The 19,050-nt window shown below is 38.2% G+C and overlaps 3 protein-coding genes across 5 annotated transcripts; all 3 read right to left on the bottom strand.

The window, feature by feature from the left end:
* Window positions 1-25: 25 nt before the first annotated feature.
* Window positions 26-2,396, bottom strand: LOC122024697 (uncharacterized protein DDB_G0284459-like). The gene has a single exon (XM_042583370.1). The coding sequence runs from the start codon at window positions 2,357-2,359 to the stop codon at window positions 269-271; it is 2,091 nt and encodes a 696-aa protein (XP_042439304.1). The 5' UTR covers window positions 2,360-2,396; the 3' UTR covers window positions 26-268.
* A 2,612-nt stretch (window positions 2,397-5,008) lies between these two features.
* LOC122024628 lies at window positions 5,009-6,254 on the bottom strand. Its single transcript, XM_042583283.1, has 2 exons — window positions 5,374-6,254; window positions 5,009-5,229 (listed from the first exon to the last, which is right to left on the bottom strand). Exons 1-2 carry the CDS (start codon window positions 6,229-6,231, stop codon window positions 5,170-5,172), a joined length of 918 nt encoding a protein of 305 aa, XP_042439217.1. The 5' UTR covers window positions 6,232-6,254; the 3' UTR covers window positions 5,009-5,169.
* Window positions 6,255-7,074: 820 nt separating this feature from the next.
* Window positions 7,075-9,182, bottom strand: LOC122024734 (myb family transcription factor MOF1-like). Of its 3 annotated transcripts, none has more exons than XM_042583411.1 (6): window positions 8,899-9,182; window positions 8,714-8,790; window positions 8,588-8,624; window positions 8,130-8,283; window positions 7,657-7,933; window positions 7,075-7,461 (listed from the first exon to the last, which is right to left on the bottom strand). In XM_042583411.1, exons 1-6 carry the CDS (start codon window positions 9,023-9,025, stop codon window positions 7,195-7,197), a joined length of 939 nt encoding a protein of 312 aa, XP_042439345.1. In that variant the 5' UTR covers window positions 9,026-9,182; the 3' UTR covers window positions 7,075-7,194. The 3 variants fall into 3 exon arrangements, with proteins under 3 accessions (XP_042439345.1, XP_042439346.1, XP_042439347.1); XM_042583412.1 differs by having other exon boundaries at window positions 7,083-7,458; window positions 8,899-9,179; XM_042583413.1 differs by lacking the exon at window positions 7,075-7,461 and adding an exon at window positions 7,466-7,576.
* Between the last annotated feature and the right edge of the window lie 9,868 nt (window positions 9,183-19,050).

Genomic DNA, 19,050 nt, shown 5'->3' with positions numbered 1-19,050 from the left:
CGGCACTTGCTAGAACAAGATAGACTAATCATCCGAATCACGATAGAGATGCACTTATTCATAATCAACAGATACTGCTTACATATATTTTGCTCAAGATCCAACTAAGAGCACATGATAAGAAAAATAACAAATTTAAAAATCAACAAGAACACGCAAAATGTCAAACAAGAGATACAGAGTCTCACACTCTCACTTTAATGACTTCAGGGAACTTGTCTTCCAGCTCTGATCGCCGAGAACATGCATGTTGCAGACATTGACCGAACTAGTAATTGTACGAGTCATCATGGACATAGGAATCCTCCGCTACTTCACACGAATAATCCACCGTCACGCTTGATCCATCTGCTCCATGATAATCGAAGGAATAATCTACCTCCACATTTTCCTCATAATAGTTTGATCTATGGTCTACGCCTCCATCTTGATTCGGAATTGAGTTTAATGGATCATCGTCGCCTCCATTTCCATCTTGACAGGTGCAGTTGTACCTATTGCCACAGGCACAATTGCCATTTCCTTCTCCTTGATCTCTATTTCCATCTCCTTGATCTCTATTTCCATCTCTACAAGTGCAGTTGTGGCGATCGCCACAGGCACAATCGCCATTTCCATCTCCTTGATCTCTATTTCTATCTCGGCAAGTGCAATTGTAGCGATCGCCACAGGCACAATCGCCATGGCCATTTCCTTGGCTTCTGTTTCCATCTTGGCAAGTGCAGTTGTAGCGATCGCCACAAGAACAATTGTCATCTCCTGTTGGATTTGCCTGAGGTTGTTGTTGTGATTGCTGCTGAGGCTGAGACGGCAAAAGCTGCCGCCGCTGCTGTGGTGGATTTAGAAGGCCCATCATCGGCGATGGTGCTGGTGGTTGTTGCTGTTGCCACAGAGATTGAGGCGGAGGAGATTGCCCGATGGGCCGTGGTGGGCGTACAAGCCCATTGGCCGGTGGTAGTGTCTGCGGTTGTTGCGGTTGCCGAGGCTGATGCAGAGGAGACTGTCCCAGCGGCCGCCGAGGACTTAGATGCCCCATGGCCGGTGATTGTGCTTGTTGCGGCCGTGCTTGTGCCGATTCCCGTGGAGGGACCGGTTGCAGTGGCGCAGATGGCTGCTGTGATCCCAGTTGCTGTCTCCGAAGGTCACCCTGCCCCAACTTAGTCCGAGGCCGGGGCAGAGTCTGCTGGGCCATTTCGTTGTTTTCTCCATCTCGATCTCCGCACGATTCGCTGCTGCTGCTGTCACCGCCATCTCCAGCTTGCGACGGGGAAGCCCGTTGCCGTGGTGCAGATGGCCGTTGCGTTGCCGCTGGAAGTGGCGCAGGTGGCTGTTGAGATCCCCGCTGCTGTCTCCCGCGTCCACGCTGCCCCAACTGACCCTGAGGCCTGGTCAGAGTCTGCTGTGCACCCTTGTCTTCTCCATCTTGATCTTCACTCGATTCACTGCCGCTGTCACTGCCATCTCCTACTTGCGGCTGGGAAGCCCGTTGCCGCGGTGCAGGTGACCATTGGGTCGCCACCGGCAGTGGAGCAGGTGGCTCTAGGGATCCCTGTGTCTGTCTCCCACGGCCACGTTGCCCCAATCGACTCTGAGGCCGTTGTGGCCGGGATTGAATCGGATCGGGCGCGAAATTTAATGCACCATCGTCTCCTCCATCTTGATCTCTACCCGATTCGCTGCTGCTTTCGCTCCCATCTCCAGAATGCGATGGCTGTCGGCCTCGTGGCCGTGGGCGAGCCTTCTGCTCTGTTTGCCGTGAACTAGTCGCTGTTTGCAGATTTCCCGCCGGCTTCGATGCGGACGTGGCACACTCGATGTGAATATCGAAATCGCATGTGGCACAGCGATATAGCCAGTGGTCGGTCCCGGCGCCACAGCACACGTCACAAGAGAACACCTTCTCCTCGTACGGCGGGGAGAAGACGAGGTGGAGCGCGTGCTGGTGCGCCCGGTGCTTCAGCGTGAGCTGCTTCGCGGCGCACTGGCAGTGCACCTGGTAACCGCAAGGTTCGCACAGGAACACGAATCCGCTGCTGCCTCGGCCGCACGCTCGGCAGCTAGACGCGGCGTCGCCGACGGCGATGTTCATGGAGTCCTTGTGGGCCGGGTGGCGGATCCGCCGAGGCATCTGGACGCAGGAGGCGTCCAGCGCGTAGTTACACGGCTCGCAGAAGTAGTAAGCGCCGCCTGAGACGCGGGAGTCGCAGCCGGCGCATATGGGCGGCGGCTGCGATGGGTCCGGCGGCGTGAGCTGTAGGTGATGAGGGTGGCCGAAGTGGGTGACCCATGGATCGTCACCGGATGCCGCTGCGGCGCGGTTGGTCCTCGGAGAATCGCTGCCACCGCCGAGCCTTCCCATGGTTAACTACTATGGATAAGTTAGCTTAACCTGGTTCTTTGGTATGGTATAAGTAACGATGGAGGGAGGTTGACCCAGTTCAAGTCAACCAATGTAGTGGTTTGCAAGTGTGGATGGGTTGACTTCAAACGCAGGCGCTCGTTGATTCCGCGTAATCTACGGGATTTATGTTTCGTGTAGTTGGCAGTTTGACTTTTATGCTACGACTGGTCCACCACGATGGCACTTCCACTTAAATCTATTTTCCATTCTAATTGATTAGTTCCCTATTTTGTTAGATTAATAAATTCACTAAAAAATGGTTAAATCCATATCTTAAATAGATTTTATTTGTTCGGAGATGATCTTATCTAGCCTATTGTTATAGTGAGTTGAATATTAGGCAGCTGGTTGGTTTCAATTATTATATTTTTCATATATATTATTTTTTTAGTACATTGTTTTTCTACTTCTATTGTCACTGCAGTAATTTTTTTTTTCAATACAATAGGGGTCATCAAAGGTTTTGGATGGGGTACTAAGTACGTATTCAATAGAAAATTTACTAGAAATTTATAAAATTTAAAAAATTAATAAAAAAATCTTGAATCATTATAGAGATAAGATTTGAAATGTGTAGTTTAAGAATAGTAATAAAAACATATACCTACTTTTTTTTATTTTGAATTTAATACAATAGATATAAAATCATGTAATTCATATTACGAATTTAATGATTAGAGTTCTAATCATTAAAGACACTTTAAAATACGAAGTAATCCCAATATTAAAAAATAAAATATTTTTATTAAAAAATTAAATATTTATTTATATTATTCATCTATAATAAATTTAAATATATTAAAAAAATATATCAAATATTTTTATTTTATGAAAAATTTGGAAAAAGCTAGAGATACAGAGAGAGTGTTAGGCACGTTACTTGGGAGGCACGTAATATAAGTCAACTTGCATGAAGGGTAAGCTAACAGCTAATGGATCATGACGTGGAGTTGACTCTGGCTCAAGTTTATGTAAAGAAATTTTAGGCCTCAACAACTTTATTAGTTGTGACTGTTAGATAAATATTTAATTATTTAAATATTATTATATATCAAGATTTAGATCAGATTTTCGATTTTGAATGCAATCTTTTTAATAGATAAATATTTAAATATGTCAAATATTATCAGAAAGTGAGTTATAATTTGTATAATTATAATTTTAAATGGATATAAGTTCAATTTCATTATGATTTTTCTTAATATAAAAATTTCATCGTAATTTCTTTTGATATGAAAGAAATATTATCATTATTTAATATCATTTATCCTGAAGTCCGAAAACTTATAATTTATAGGATAATGTTAAATGGTCAGAATCTGATCAGCTAGAACTAGAATTCATGCATACATGCATGTACAAAAGTATTTTAGTAATATCATATACATATATTAATTACATGCATGTACATGTATGTAATCTAGCTGGCTAGATTTTGACCAACAAAATTTACTCTAATTTATATTTGATCAGGATTAATTAATTGTTCTAAAACTTTGTTAACAACGTGGCCACTTCATGTTGCGATATTATATAATTGTTCTAAAAGTTTGTTAACAAAGTTTGTTGGGGCATTTTCAATAGTTAAATCTTTCAATAATTTTTTTTTATAGTTTTCAATATATCATATTAATGTCATATCATAAGTATAAAAAACTCTTAAGATATCTCCAATGGTTAAATATTTCAATGAGTTTTTTTTATAATTTTCAATATATCACATCATGCCACATCACAAGTATAAACACTTACTATTATCTCTACAATGAAAAAATCTCCATACAATTTTTTTTTGTGTCCTACATTATAAATCATATATTTTTATTTATTAATTTTTCATTTAATATATCTATATAATTTTCATTTAATATTTTAATTAATTTATGATTTTGATTTAATTTATTTATAATTTTAAATTAATAAATTTATGATTTTAATTTAATTAAATTTATAATTTTAAATTAATTAATTTATGATTATAATTTATAATCATTCCTATATTTTTTAAATTTATCTCAAATATATTTATTTTCAAAAAAAAAAAATACCACCTTAATTATTATTAACTATTTATGAAATAAAACATTAAAATTAAATGTTACATCAAATAATTTATTTTTAATTATTTAGAAATGGTCAATCATGCACATTAATTACCGACTTCACTTTCAAGAGAAAAAAAATAGATTTGAAAACTCAAATCTATTCTTGAATTAAAAACTTCAAACCTCACCTATACCATCATAAAAGCTTTTTTTGATAAGATTTTTTAATTTTATAAAATTTTCACAAAGTTTACATTGGAAATGCTCTTAAATACGTATCTGTAATTCTCGTTGTGATGTTTTGTGTGTCGGTATTCTAACCATTCAACGATTGCCTCCACTTGCCTTTTTATCAGTGGAAAAGAGTTTGTTGATTCGATAAGTGATCATATTATTTTGGTTTGAATACTTTGTAAATTTTTAGAAGAAAAAGCTCGAAATGGAGGGGGAGCAAGATGATCACCAGAACGGCAGAAGAGAGCACGATGAGTTGCAGCCAAGAAATTAAAATTCGGAAAACATGAAATATTTAAAATACTTTAGAAAAACTAAAATAACAACATTGGATAAGATTTTTTTTTAATATTATATTTGGAATTTATTTTACAGTCAAACGTAATAACAACAATTATCTAGAAATAACTAGCGCCAGCTTAGCTTATTATATATGTTCTCTCGTCATTGATCATTTCTCAGATCCTCTCCGCGATTTACCTATTTTGATCACTGCCAAAGTCGATCATTGAAACCTGATCTTCTTAGTTGTTCCTCTTCATCCGTTCCCTACGAGCAGTGAAAGTATAATTAATTTCATTAAAAGATTCCTCCGATCGATAATACTACAAATAGAATGCAAGAATTGAAGAAGCTAGTAAATGTCAGATGCAATAAATCTAGAAATAACGAAGTTTGTGCAAAGATGCATACACTTGATGACTGGGGTTCGGCTGCAGCTCTAGAATTTTCAGTGTTGTTGATGGACAACAAAGCCAAATTGTTCATGACCATGGAGTTGGCCATGGCAGCGTACTGGCTCGGAAGTGGCCCAGAGTCGTAGTAGCTGTACCGATAAGGTCCCGAGTCTGGAGCTAGATTGGCCACGGCTCTGGCTCCTTGCACCATGATGTCGGCGGTCATCATGCTCGCCTGCAACTGCAGCTGGAGATCCAGCAGTTGCTGCCCCATATTCGCATGCTCTGTTTCTGATCCTCTGGCAATCTTATTCGGCGCGTGGACGTCGTCGGACACGAAGCAGACTACGTGGCCGCCGAAGTCACAGGCTCTGCAGAGATAGAACCACTGAGACGCAGCGTCGACCTCACCCTGACAGAGATCGCAGACGCGGTGCTTAATGGCAACGGCCGTAGGGCCCTTGCAGTCGGTGACGAGGTCGAGAGGGTGGGGGTGGGACCTATGGCGGAGCTTCCGGGGGACGGCGGCGCAGGGGAGGTGGAGGTCAAAATCGCATTGGGGGCAGTTGTAGCAGAACGAGTCGCCGTCGTGGCCGCAGGCGTCGCAGAGGAATCTGCCGCTGGCGTAGTTGGGGAGGAAGCGGAGGGTGAGGAGGTGGGTGGGGTGGGCAGGGTGGCGGAGCTTTTGGGGCAGCCGTGCGCAGGTGGTGTCTAAGAGAAAGTCGCACGAGTCGCACTTGTAGGCTTTGCCGGAGCAGGCTCTCCGGCAGCCGCAGCAAAAACTCGCCGCCTCCTGTACTACATCGGTGAGCTTGAGGGGGTGGAGGTGGTAGTGATGGTAGATTGTGTTATCTTCTCGGTTCTCTCTTTCCATCTTCTTCGATTACTCTGTTTTCTTATCCAACCAATGCAATGCCGATTCACATTTATAGTCCGAATTCGTTGACTGCAGATTCTGAAATCAGCTACTGTGATACAATTGACTCGGACAACAAATAGGAAATTAAAGGAACCGACGACTTGACGAGTAATCTGATGTCTTTTTCGAGATTACTTGAATCGATGCGCAAAGATAGATCGCCTGTAAAATGAGTTGACTTAGTTGAGTTGGATAGCAACTTGCGGGAATAGTACAGAAAAGTACACGTAGTACGGGAAAGGTCGTCGGTTGACTTTGTAATCAATGGTTCTTCCCTGGATAAAAAAGTGTACCACTTGTTCGTCGATGCATCAACACGATGAACGTCCATATCCAACTATCATGTATTTTCATGGTCAAAGATTTATGCAAAGATTTGGTCCACGATGTTATTAAGCAATGGGCCTACTCATATGGGCTGACCCAACTGCATAAGATCAGGAGTAGCAGCCCAAGAATTGACAGCCTCCAGCATGGTCAACGCGATTAATTATTAATAGGCAATAAATAAACTAATTAAGGAGAAAGCTTCACTAAATAAAGAGCAAAACACGTGCCATGATAAAATAACTATGTCAGTTCACAAAAGGTCTTGCTAGTTTTCCTTCACAAAAGAAAAAAAACAAAGTTTTTCTTGACCCCAAAAATGAAAAGAAAAAGAAAAGAAAAAAAAGGTTCTTGTTAGAATTTTAAGGCACCTTTGTTGACCAACTCCACCAGAAACAAACTAAACCTTAACCAAATTAACAAACTCTATCTATATAGCTAACCTTAGCTACTAAATCTACTGCATTGATGAGTTGTGGCACATTAAACACAAAACTGTGGCCAAATATTAAGAAGAAATGATTCACATATATATATATATAAAAAAAACAAGTGACGACATAGAAATTACATGCGTGCATATCATATAGTTTAAGATCCAAAGATGGACATAGAGAGCTCCAAATTTATTCTGTGGCTGCACCTGCAACAGGAATGGCCACTCCCTGAAGAACTAGAGATCACTCCACGACTTCCTTCCCTGGAGATTAATGAATCCTTCTTCTGAGACTGAGATGGATGCAGAGACAATGAGAGAGACAAAGAGCCGTCCTTCATGTCCAATTCATGATCATACTCCTTGGACATTGACCTTTTCGCAGGTGCAATATTATACTCGTGATGCAGGAAGGTGGTCTGCTAATTCGATGAAACAAACTAGAAAATATTAATTGCGAATGTGCTGATTTAATTTTACTGCCGTTGAACATAATCAATCACATGTACAGTCCCATTGATTAGAGCAATAATAAAGCTGTGAGGAAATCAGAGAATTAAAGAGATGTAGAAGCTTTATAGGGGGAGAAAGAGATCTCTTTCACTTTTTAGACTTACCTTAAAAGGTTCAGATTCTTGAAGCACAACCCCAAGAGCTTTGAGGTTGGAAGGATGATAGGCATGAGCTTCTGCCATGGCCAAGTCCTTTCTCTGACTCTGATCATCACAATCTCTTTGCCAGCTTAGCCCTGCAATTCCATCCCCCTTTATTCCTTTTCCCCCTTGCTTGCAATTATCAACACCAACGCAGTGGTACTGGGAGGTGACTGCTTCTGCAGCTGCCACCTCACACTCACAGATTTGCGCTCTGCATTCACCACTTTTGGGTCTGCTCCTGTGAATTTAATAAGCGTAAAGAATGGTGAAAAGGGGTTATAAGCCACAAAAAAAAAAAGAAAAAAAAGATTGAGTTATATTAAAGGTTGCGCTGGGAACAGACTTGGGAGTTGTCTTCATGTGTGTGTGGGATATATAATATTGTGACTGATGCATGCTGCTTTAAGGGAGATGAAAGCTTGGTGGTATTTTACCTTTTCAGAGGGAGAAGAGAGGGAGGAGAGTACAAGGACTGGGACTTGAACTCTTTTGTGGTGATTGAAGGGTAGAAAGAGCCACTCCCATCTGCCTCATCAGAACCTTCATCATTAATGCCTCCTTTATTTGAGTGCTTCTTCTCATGCAAATCTGATGAGAAGGTGTGCATATGTAATTAGAGGATTATGCCTTCCTTATATGTTCAGATTTCATGCATCTGTCAAAAGCTCTAAAGCAAAGAAAAAAGAGTAATGAAGCAACTAGGAAACCAACGAAGCAAAAAAAGTGGAAAAGCTATCTATACATCCCATTAATTAAAAAGGCATGACTTTCTGATCTTTTTATATTGCTTTGGTCTCCAGAAAACAAAAATTGTCTTGTTCTTGTACAGGCTAATCTCTTTATGCTTACTGGATTAACATCACGATGAAGAAATCCAGAAAGAAATATTTACCTCTTTTCCCCATGTCATTCCTCATGCTTCTATACATCTGAAGAAAGCCACATCATCGAATCATGAACAGGCGTGGAAGGAGATAGTGAAGAACAAGAAGAAGAAATAAGGATTAGATATCCAAACCTGAAGGTGGCTCTTGACATGGGAAATAGTGAGTCCTTTGACATCCATCAACTGGAGCACAAGCTTCGGTGTTGCCTCTTATATATCAGTGAAATTAAACAGCGAAAACAGAGATTTAACGAACATATAAAGAATCAAAGATTAAACAGGAACATATATATATATCTATATATATATGTGCATACTGTCATGGCCTCCGAGATTCCTGACAGCATGGAGGAAGGAGTGGTGGAGCTCCGGCGTCCATTTCAGGCGAGGGACCTTCGATCTAATGTACTGTCTCACGGATCCATTCTTCCCACAATTCCCCATCTTTTTGCGTCCCTCCTCTCGTCTCTCTCTCTCTCTATCCTTGCTCTGCTTAATTACTGCTTTGCTAGCCAGTCGCCCCCCAACAAGAACAATATAATAATAGGATCTGAGAGGAAAGAACGAGGCCCAACTTTTTGGCGTCCTCTTCGCCAATCTATCACAATCCACTACAAAAAGGGCATTGGCACTGTCCTCTCTCTCTCTTTGGCGTCTAATAAATTAAATGGTTCGAAGTCTACGCCCTGCAGCGTATCGGAGGCGCTGTAGTAGTCTACGTATGGGTAGTTTGCATGGGGGTGCTAAATATAAATCGTCGTCGGGAGTTCGAGAATCAATGCAACGCGCAGTGTGCAAGAAGAAACCACGGTATTAATGACCAGAGTATGAACCATCGTAGAACGGCCCCCTTCCCCTTCCTTTTCCCAGCTCTCCTTTCTCTCCCCTCACTTCCTCACAATTAATTAATTCTTACTTGGTGTAAGCAACTCTTTAAAGTTGCATGGCTAGTGGCTACCTCCAGATTGATCGAGCTGTTTGGGTTCCAACTAAAATGGCCGACTCTGGTGAACGCCCGATTAGCCTGAGATTGTGCCCCTCCTCTTCCGAATTCCGTGGATGTTTGCAAACGGAGTAAAACTGCACATCATTCAAAAATTAAAACTGCCTTGACAATGGCGGTCGGTCCTCATCATACAAGAACAGTGGTCGATGTGATGTTTCCTTGTGGGTTAGGATCGAGCTAATTAATGGCTGGCCTATCAAATCAATCAACGGCGCTGGTAACCAAACTCTTTGAAAATTACAGTTGTTGATGTCTACACTGCAACTAATCCAAGGAGAAACAAAGGATGCATCATGCATGCATGGCGGCTCGTAGAATTTGGAAATAGTTGGGGAGGAAAAGTAGATTTGGATGATTTTGAAATTAAAGTCGAATCAACACTCTCTCTCTCGCTCTCGCTCTCGCTCTCGCTCTCGCTCTGTTGCTATTGCATAAAGATTCTTCATGCCTCTCCGAAAGCCAATTAAGTAAAAGAGTTTGAAGTAGACGACAGGGCAACACGTACTGAACTTACTGTCTTTCTCTCATTGGGCAGCACAAAAATTTGGTCCATCATCCTTCTTTTCCGTGCTGTTGAGGTATATTTATTATTATATTTATATTTAATCTAAAATTAGTCCAATTAAAATTTTGTTTTAAAAAAAATAGTAAACAACTTTTATATGGATAAGATGTGTTTTTATTTTTATTTTTTAAAAAAATCAGATTTTGTTTTGTTGTTTAGCATTTGGACAATTGAGGAAAATGGTTCATTAATTTTGTGTAAACGTTTTTTTAAAAAAATGATCATATTATTTTACTGGGCATGGAAATTTTTTTATTGATATTTTAAAAAAGTTTAGACAATTTTAAGATAGTTTCACCAAAGTAAATGAAGCTAGATAAAAAATGTTTGCATGTATGGAATTGAAATAAATAAAATTTTATATGTATGGAGTGAAAATAGAATTTTTATGATATGGAGACTGCATGTAAAATTTAAATTGTGATTGAGAATTTTAAAACAATTTTTCCTTGATATATTCTTTGAAAATACTAAGGCTATACAATAATTGTGGCTTTGAATATTGAAATGCTCTAATAAAGGAATTTTAACATTTGATTTTATTACCAAAATCACATAATTCTCTCCTAAAAAGACTATTTGCATTGACGTTGAAAGAATTTTAATTTTTTTTTTAACTTAAATTTGTAGATTTTATCGAATTCTTATGATTGATTGATGTCTAATGAGGATCACCACAGTGGTACCTGTCTATTTGGTGGAAGTTCTTTAAATTCCTTAATTACACTGTAAAGTTGGCAGTTCATATACAATTTTTTTAATATTAATTATATGATGAACTAAGTTAACCGTACGTTAATATTTAAGTTAATTTTTTTTTCTAATATTACACTTAGTCACATATACTTACTTCAATATTTGATGTGCCCTTATGCCTATCCTATCCAAATTAAAATTTGTTAATGAAGCATCAAAATTGGTTTTAACATTCCAATTATCTAATTTATCTATTTATTTTTAAAACAAACTTGTGAACTAATTATGAGATCATATTTTATATATATATATATAACTTAACCAAACTCGTATGGAGCTTATTTTTCTCTTTTTTCACTAAATATTAATGTTGAATATGTGGGAATGAAGAAGAGGAGAAAGAGGATAGAAGTTTCATTATGAATGAGACTTTAGTCTTATATTTGGAGTTTCATACAAATCTAGGGTTCGGATTGCACTGAACCATGTTGACTCGTGTGCGGGCACGATCTGCGCACGTCGAATTTTAGACTGGTCGGGATAAAATTTGTCCAAGTAGAACAACTAACATTTTATCACGTAAACTTGATGCATTAAATTGGAGATTAATGCATAATCAAAACGACCGAGTGATAATGAGTGAAACGATGGACGTTTCACTGCTCGACAGTAATGGTCATTAATCGACTATTAACGTTGTCGTTGATCTGAACTCCTATATAAGGAGGTTGCGATCACAGGTAGAAGATACATAGAAAGCAACAAAAACTCTCCGCCTGTGCTCTCTCCTCCTCTGTCGTGCAACTCCTGCTCAGCAAAGTGCCCGTAGTAGCAATCGGGTGCCTCTCAGTTCGTCGTGACCACCAGTGCTTGGTGGGATTCACAGTCAGCAGTTGTATCATGGAAAACAGACGACCCTAGTAAGCCTTGAAGCACAACCGGAGGTGGGGCGAATCTGTTTCAAGGAAATTACGTCAATCGCATGCCTCGGTCAGCTCGTCCGGTTGACCTCTCCACTTGCCCGGTCCGTCTCTTTGATTGCTCGGCCTGTCCGTTAGTTCGCCTGATCGGTCAGTCTGTTCGCCCAACCTGTTTGCTCGCCTGGTGGGCTAGTCTGTTCGCCCGACTTGTTTGCTCTCCCGGTCGACCAGTTTGTTCGCCGGGCCTGTCTGCTCGCCCGGTCGGTCTTATTGCTCGGTCGACCTTAGTACTGCCCGCCTGACCATACTGCTTGGTCTGCCTTACTGCCCGTCCGAGCATACTACTCGGTTGGTCTCTCTGATTGGACGACTGCTCTGTCCGATCGGACTCTATGCTCTTAACTGCTCGGCTCGGCAACACAGACCTGCTGCTCAGCAGATCTGCCCGCTCAACGACTGAGTCTGATCTGCTGCTATTCGACACGTAGCGGAAACTAGTTTCTGCTGGCAGCCTGAGATTATCCACTCAGGTCATCTCTATTGTAAGTTAAATTTAAATTCTATATAATTTTAAATTCAACTAAGTCCTTAAAATCTCCGGCAACGTATTGTTTGTCCAATAATTAATTCTTTAGCAATTTCTCAAACAATTGTTATTCCTAATCCTACCTAATAAAAACGCATCAGAAGTAATATTTAAAATTACAGTGCAGCTGTGTCTTGATCAAGGCATAGCTATTGCCTCAAAGCCTACCAAGAAGCTAGCTTTAATTGTAGGACTGCAGAAGCTGCTCCAAGCCTATTCTTTACAGAGGACTATGAAATCTAATAAAAAGGACCATATGCATTATCTGTTTGATGATAATAATAATAATAATAACTGAATTTACTATTAAATTGTATAATTTGTTCAGTCCATGCAAAGCCATTAATTTATATATGATTTCCATCCAATCCCAATACAGCAAGCTTAATTGCTATCACCCTTCACATCTCCACTAGCTCGAGGTGAAAAACTATGAAACAGCACCAAAAACTCCATCCTTTACATGCATCTTTTCCATCTCCGAAATCATTGAAAAAAACAGTTGCATTATTTGAGTCCTGATCCAGTAGAGAGGAATTAAGGACGTGACAGAAAGGAATCATGGAATTGCTGCAGATGGAATGATGATGGATTGGACGGCATTGGCATCTAAATTTGCGTTTATAATTATTATTTCTTGTCCCATTGAGACAAAGGGAGAAAGCAACAGATGAATAATGGATCAGCGAAACTTTGGGACTGCTAATGGAACAATATATTTAATGCTTTGAAATTTGATTTATGAGATGCAGCAGTACTGTCGTTTCGCCCATGGCTAGCTGTTCAACTGCACACCCCATCAATCTTTATGTTACAGTGTTTAATTTATCCCCACTTTGCGTGAGTATTCCACTAACTGGCTCTATTAATTAGTTGTTGAATGTCATGAATATTTAGATTGATTTTTATAACATTGACATTTGAAACTCAACTAACTTAACAATTAAGTCATACAAAGTCAAGGAGTATCTAATGACCCTTCTTTCTATTGTGTGTGGCTTTACCTTCTCTCATTGATTAAACATATATACCATACGTAAAGGGCTACTTCACGTGTGGCTTGTGGCAGAGAACAAAGAGCGAAGAAAAGCAGAGCTAATGCATGCAAATATGAGACTAAAACTAAAGCAGCTCTTGACCTTCATCATTGTGTCCCTTTGATTTCATGTGAGCAGCAAAGTAGCAAGGCTTTTGAATCGATCAATCTTACCTCTTACACGGCAATCATGGCTTCCCCTGGTTCAGAGGAATTTGTTCCCCTTTCTTGTCCTTTTTCTCATCTTTAAACCATCTCGAGAAAGTTGTTTCAAAGATGATTGATTTCAGTGTGTGGGGCTGTTTCTCCATCCTGTTTGCCCAACTTCACATGTTTACTGCCTTCAGATCATTATTTTACCTGCAAACACTTGATCCTACATGATTTGCTTATCAGACTCATGATCTTTCCTGCTACATGTATGCACATGCAAATTGTTAATGTTATCAGCTGTGTCTATCCACTGCTCGGAGCCGCTTAAATGGGTCTTATCTCTTCATTGAGTTTGCTCCATGGAAGGCTACATTGATGAGCAAGCTCAATACTCGTAAGATTCACTAACCTAGGCATGAAATAATACTGGAAATATAGGAACATGCCTGAACTGTTTCTGAGCTACACTTTTGAGTAATTAGGATGCTTTCTAGGCATGAAATTAAAAAAAGGCTAGAAATATAAGAACATGCCTCAATTGTTTCTGAGCTATACTTTGAATAATTAGGAGGCTTTCAACTGAGAAACTCTTGTCATTGTTCATAAACTTCATCATTTGATCTGTAAACACTACAGGATCCAGGCTCACTTTATGATGATGCTCTTTAGAGTCCCAAAATGTGCCTTGGGGGCATTTAGCAGCACTGATTTGGGAGCATACGATATACATCAGTAATGTCATGTTTAGTAGTATATTTAAGAATCATCAGTAGCAATTCAGTGCTAGAAAAAATGGCAATCAATACACACTTTGCAAGTTGGTAGATCTTTTCAAGATCGAACTCAATGGCATAATGAAGCGACAATCATAAATGGAACAGGGTTCCATATAATGACTTGGAGATTGACTTCAAATTATGCTTAAGTTCTAGTATCTGCGTATCATGGAACAGTGATGAGTATCAATATGAATAACCTTGATAAATGCAGGAAAATACTATCAACTGAAAAAGAAGGTGAAGATGGAATTTCAATGATATATTTCATGTCTTTGGACTTTGGGTATTATCTACACAGAATTTTGCAGAATGCAGCAAATCTATAAGTGGCTTATTGACATATATTCTGAAAGCCATTAACAAGTGACACACTTGTCACGAGAAAAATGTTCAGCTCCCTTTTACTGTGCCCCTTTTATTTGAAAACGATCACTCCTTTAATCAGACAGTACAACACTTTTACTGTATCACCCTCCTTCACTCATTTTGACCTCCGAGTATTCAATAAATTTTAAATAGTGATCTGTTTTGTATTTCTATCAATATTTGTGAAGTTTGTACCACAGGCTCATTGCTCAGGAAGTAGAGATTCTTTCATTTGATCTCAGGCATACCTTGTGAAGTTGAACAAAGAGAAGCACAAGAACAATCCTGATCATGTAATAGGTATGATGATGAATATCTAACTTTGTTCGTAAAATTTCCATGCAGTGAAAAGGAAAAGTACTACCTTATTGATAGCTGTATGCTATACACAAGAATTAACGTCTCCAATTGATGCAAAATTACTATGACTCACCATATATGCGCATTATATTTATGATGTCTGCACAAATTGGTTGGCAAGATGAAGATGATAGTAAATTAGCCAAACCAAAAAATTAAAGTGACTCAAACTGCTTAGAGAGAAAGCAAGAACATATATAAAGAAAAAAAAAAGTTGTTAAAAATATGGAAATGAAGAGGACTAAATTTTACAACCATGTGTCTCGATTATTCTTATAGTTGGTGTAAATACTAAGCTCAATTCTAAATTGAAAGCATTAACTCTTAGAAGGGATTTTCCTTGATATGCAGACAAAGATCACCTAGATTCTAATATCATAAAATTTTCTAGAAAAATGCTGTATATCCGGTTAAGCATTTTCTGTAGGGCAATAGAAACAAACCATCACATATGTGTGAAATATCCAGATACTTGCATCCCAGATCATAAATGACGTAACAAATCCTATATATGATTCAATGTACTTTGAATCTGCAAAAAACAAAAAGAAGAAGAAATAATAATAATTGATGTCATTGAAAGTTGTCTTTATGACTTTTGAAGGTTTTGAGCTAGCTGTAATCTATTTCAATATCCATACAACAATTTGAGGAAACATTATTGTCAAAAATGGACATCCCACCCCCCAAAATGGAATTGGTCAGCATCTCTTACAGGAATAGCTTTCTTTGCATCCAATTTACTTAATGGCAATATGACAATCTCCACAAATACACAAGTTTTTTTTTTAATGAAAATAGACTGGTCAAACTTTAAATTAAAAGTGTTAATGCTATTTCAAAATTTTCATTGGAAACGAGGGTATGCTCTTTCTCTTCTACATCGTGCAGGGCACAACTCGTGTCAGCCCAGTACCCAACTTCCCACTATCAGTTCCTCCAATGTTCAATGTATATTTGAAGATTTTGGATGAGATTGGTCTCCACCAATAAAAGAAATAATATGAGCAATTTACCCCAGGTAATGGTGCAATGGTTAAGCCCTCCAATGGATAATCAAGGGATTTAAGGTTCGAGTCTCAACTACGGTGCACTAACAGAGGATGACATACGGGCCTAAGAATGCTGGCCACGAGCACTTCCCAATTTATCTTGGTGGCCGATGGAAAATTTTCGTCACCTCCCAGATTAATCGGTTCAAAATAAAACTGGATGTTTGGATTAAAAAAAAAAATGAACAATTTCTACCCAACTTTATGCCTTGCTTTTAATAAATCCTTTTTCATTTTGCATGATTCTAACTTATGCTGACTCATTGAATCTCCTAAAAGCATTAGAGAACACCAAAACTTATAATACCCTCAAGTGCCAGGTCTCAGTTTGTGAATCATTCTTGACAACTCCTCCCTTAATTCCACATTTTTTATGAACTTGGCAAGGCCCAAACGCCAAACATGAACATCAACCTCGAAAGGCACCCATTGGATGAAATTATAGGCTTTTGTTCAGCTGACCTCCAGGTCCCAAGAAATCAACCATGAAAATGAAATGCTTTTATCCTAGGAAGAATATTGTACTTCTCCTTCATAGCACAAAAAAAGGCATTTCCTTTGAATAACAAGTACTAAATAAAAAGGCATATGAATGTGATATCATCAGGCACTAAACCTTCAGCTTCTTCTTTAAGAACAACGAGATGGATTCTTTGCCCAGCCCATGGATTCAGTAGCAAACCACGATGGTATTCCATGACACAATATCCTGATGTGACATTATATCAAAATCTATCCTTGCTATATCAATTTTTGCCAAATTTTACAAATTAAACATGTATTCCAAAAGAATTGCATATGGGCGAATCTAAGGCAAGGCCACAAGTTGTTATGCAAGCATGATAGCATTTTCCATGCTGCAGAGCAATCAAGTGGGAACAAGCTGTAATCACATGAATCATAGTTTTTTTTTTTTGGTTGAATCAGTTCAATCATTGTTGAAGAATCAATATCAGTCAAGAAAATACCATTCCTCTGAAGACACTATGGACTACTTCAGCATTGACATTTGGGAAACAACCAAATATAATAGCACGTACTGTAAGATATTGCATCTTCTGTACCCATTTAATCGACGAAGGCAATAACAAAGTTAACAGTTTCAACTTTAATCTAGATTGAATGAAAGGAATTTACTGTTGTCACACGAATAAGAAGCCACCAATTAGATGACTGCAAAATAGAAGGCAACATATTGATGCAGGACCAACATAGAAGACACAATTTTTAAAAGGTCATAATTTTTTACTTGGGAACCAACATATTGATGCAGGATCAACATAGAAGACACATTTCACAAGTTTTTGCTCATGTGTGCAAAATTTAAAAATCTACGTTTATTTTTTATAAGATAGGAATTGAGATATACATATTAGGATTTTTTTTTTTAGTCTTAGGATCTAAAGTCTATATAAACAGTTGTTTAATTATTTGAGGAATTATCTTCTATTATTAATAAAATTTATTTTGGTAAAACTTAGATAACGGTGGGTTTCTTTTTGTTTTATGTGGTTTCTCTTCTTTGTCTTCTCCTCAACTCTATCGCTATTCTGCCCATATCCTCAGATATCACCTATCAGAAAAATCCCATTGCTTCTGCCATCCTACCACACAAAATGTAGCCTCATTCTTTGAAGCTCATGCATGTTGTCAAATGTCAAATATTTTACTTAACTAAGCACTCAGTTTTTCCATACATGTCCAGCAATTCATTATTAACCAAAACATCTTCAACATCACAAAGAAACTTATAGTACAAACTCCATGAATACTTTTTACCCGATCTCGACGCCTTCATTTGGCCAACCACATACAGGCAAGGGAAGCTAATGATGATGATGATGTCTTTAATTATATGCCACTAAGTAATATGCTCATCTATATATATACATGTGTATAAGCTAACATGTATTATATTAAACAATATATCCTATACAAATCAATCAATCAATCAAAACAATCTTATTCTTTTGTCTCGCCTCTTCTAAAAGATTAAAGAGGTCCATTATTAATAAACACTCCACTAAAATCACTCTGTTCCCAACCTTCACTAAAAGACAAACACAAAGGCAACCACACTGAGAGAGAGAGAGAGAACTAATGGCATCATCAACTTTTATTAATTATCTATCGTAAACTAATTAAAGAGGTTGAGTTTAATATTGTTTGTTTCGATATCTACACAGTCATTGTGTTTTCTCAACTCGATGATTTGGCAGCATTCAAAAGTAAACCATACATGAGAGAGGCGAATAATACGTTTTTTCTATTCTCTTTATTTCTTCAATATTTTATTTTATTTTATTTTATTTTATTATCCGTATCGATTTGCTTTTGTGAATCAAAGCTAATATTATAGAGAAGAAGTTGGACGATGGCTGTCCATGTCAGTGTCAAAGAATTATTTTCTCTTTATACAAAGCCCTTGTGGTGCCTAATTAAAGTTAAGCATGCAAATCTAATTTTTTATCTCTATAAATACTTTTTTTTTCTTCCTTCTTTCCACAATTTTGATAATTCGGATGAGCTATGAAAGGGAATTGTAGTGGAAATAGATGTCATAAATATAGATTAAGATTAGGGTAAGGGAAAAACCACCATAAACGTGGCTTAAGAAATCAGAAAATATGAACGTTGGCATGTATATAATTTGCATGATGAGTCAATTAAAAGATGAGATTAAGGGAAAATATGTATTCATAAGCATTAATATGACATGCAAATTGTCATCTCAGAGATTTGATGGATCCTTCTTTAGAGGACCGATTAAAGAAAATAGAATTTAAAAGAAGGAAGGAATGAAATTAACACCGAAACACGCTTGTTGTTCTCCCAAGTGGAATGGTCAAGCTAATGTGAATTTAGACATTCCTTTCAATATATGCTTTCTTGTATCTAGTGGAATCGTAAACTTTGGTTCGTTTATTTTTATGATAATTAAATATTTGAC

This window comes from Zingiber officinale, chromosome 9B, assembly GCF_018446385.1.
Source record: "Zingiber officinale cultivar Zhangliang chromosome 9B, Zo_v1.1, whole genome shotgun sequence".
In the NCBI taxonomy this organism is placed as follows: domain Eukaryota; kingdom Viridiplantae; phylum Streptophyta; class Magnoliopsida; order Zingiberales; family Zingiberaceae; genus Zingiber; species Zingiber officinale.
This window is presented reverse-complemented; position numbering and strand designations above follow the sequence as displayed.

What these genes read in the sequence shown, in the direction of transcription:
- LOC122024697 (XM_042583370.1), bottom strand. Translation starts at nt 2,359, where the DNA reads ATGGGAAGGCTCGGCGGTGGCAGCGATTCTCCGAGGACCAACCGCGCC.
- LOC122024628 (XM_042583283.1), bottom strand. Translation starts at nt 6,231, where the DNA reads ATGGAAAGAGAGAACCGAGAAGATAACACAATCTACCATCACTACCAC. An exon ending in CCGAACCCCAGTCATCAAGT is followed by an intron (nt 5,230 to 5,373) that starts GTATGCATCTTT and finishes CACTGCTCGTAG; the next exon opens with GGAACGGATGAAGAGGAACA.
- LOC122024734 (XM_042583411.1), bottom strand. Translation starts at nt 9,025, where the DNA reads ATGGGGAATTGTGGGAAGAATGGATCCGTGAGACAGTACATTAGATCG. An exon ending in ATGTCAAGAGCCACCTTCAG is followed by an intron (nt 8,625 to 8,713) that starts GTTTGGATATCT and finishes GGCTTTCTTCAG; the next exon opens with ATGTATAGAAGCATGAGGAA. An exon ending in TCTCTTCTCCCTCTGAAAAG is followed by an intron (nt 7,934 to 8,129) that starts GTAAAATACCAC and finishes TTAAATTCACAG; the next exon opens with GAGCAGACCCAAAAGTGGTG.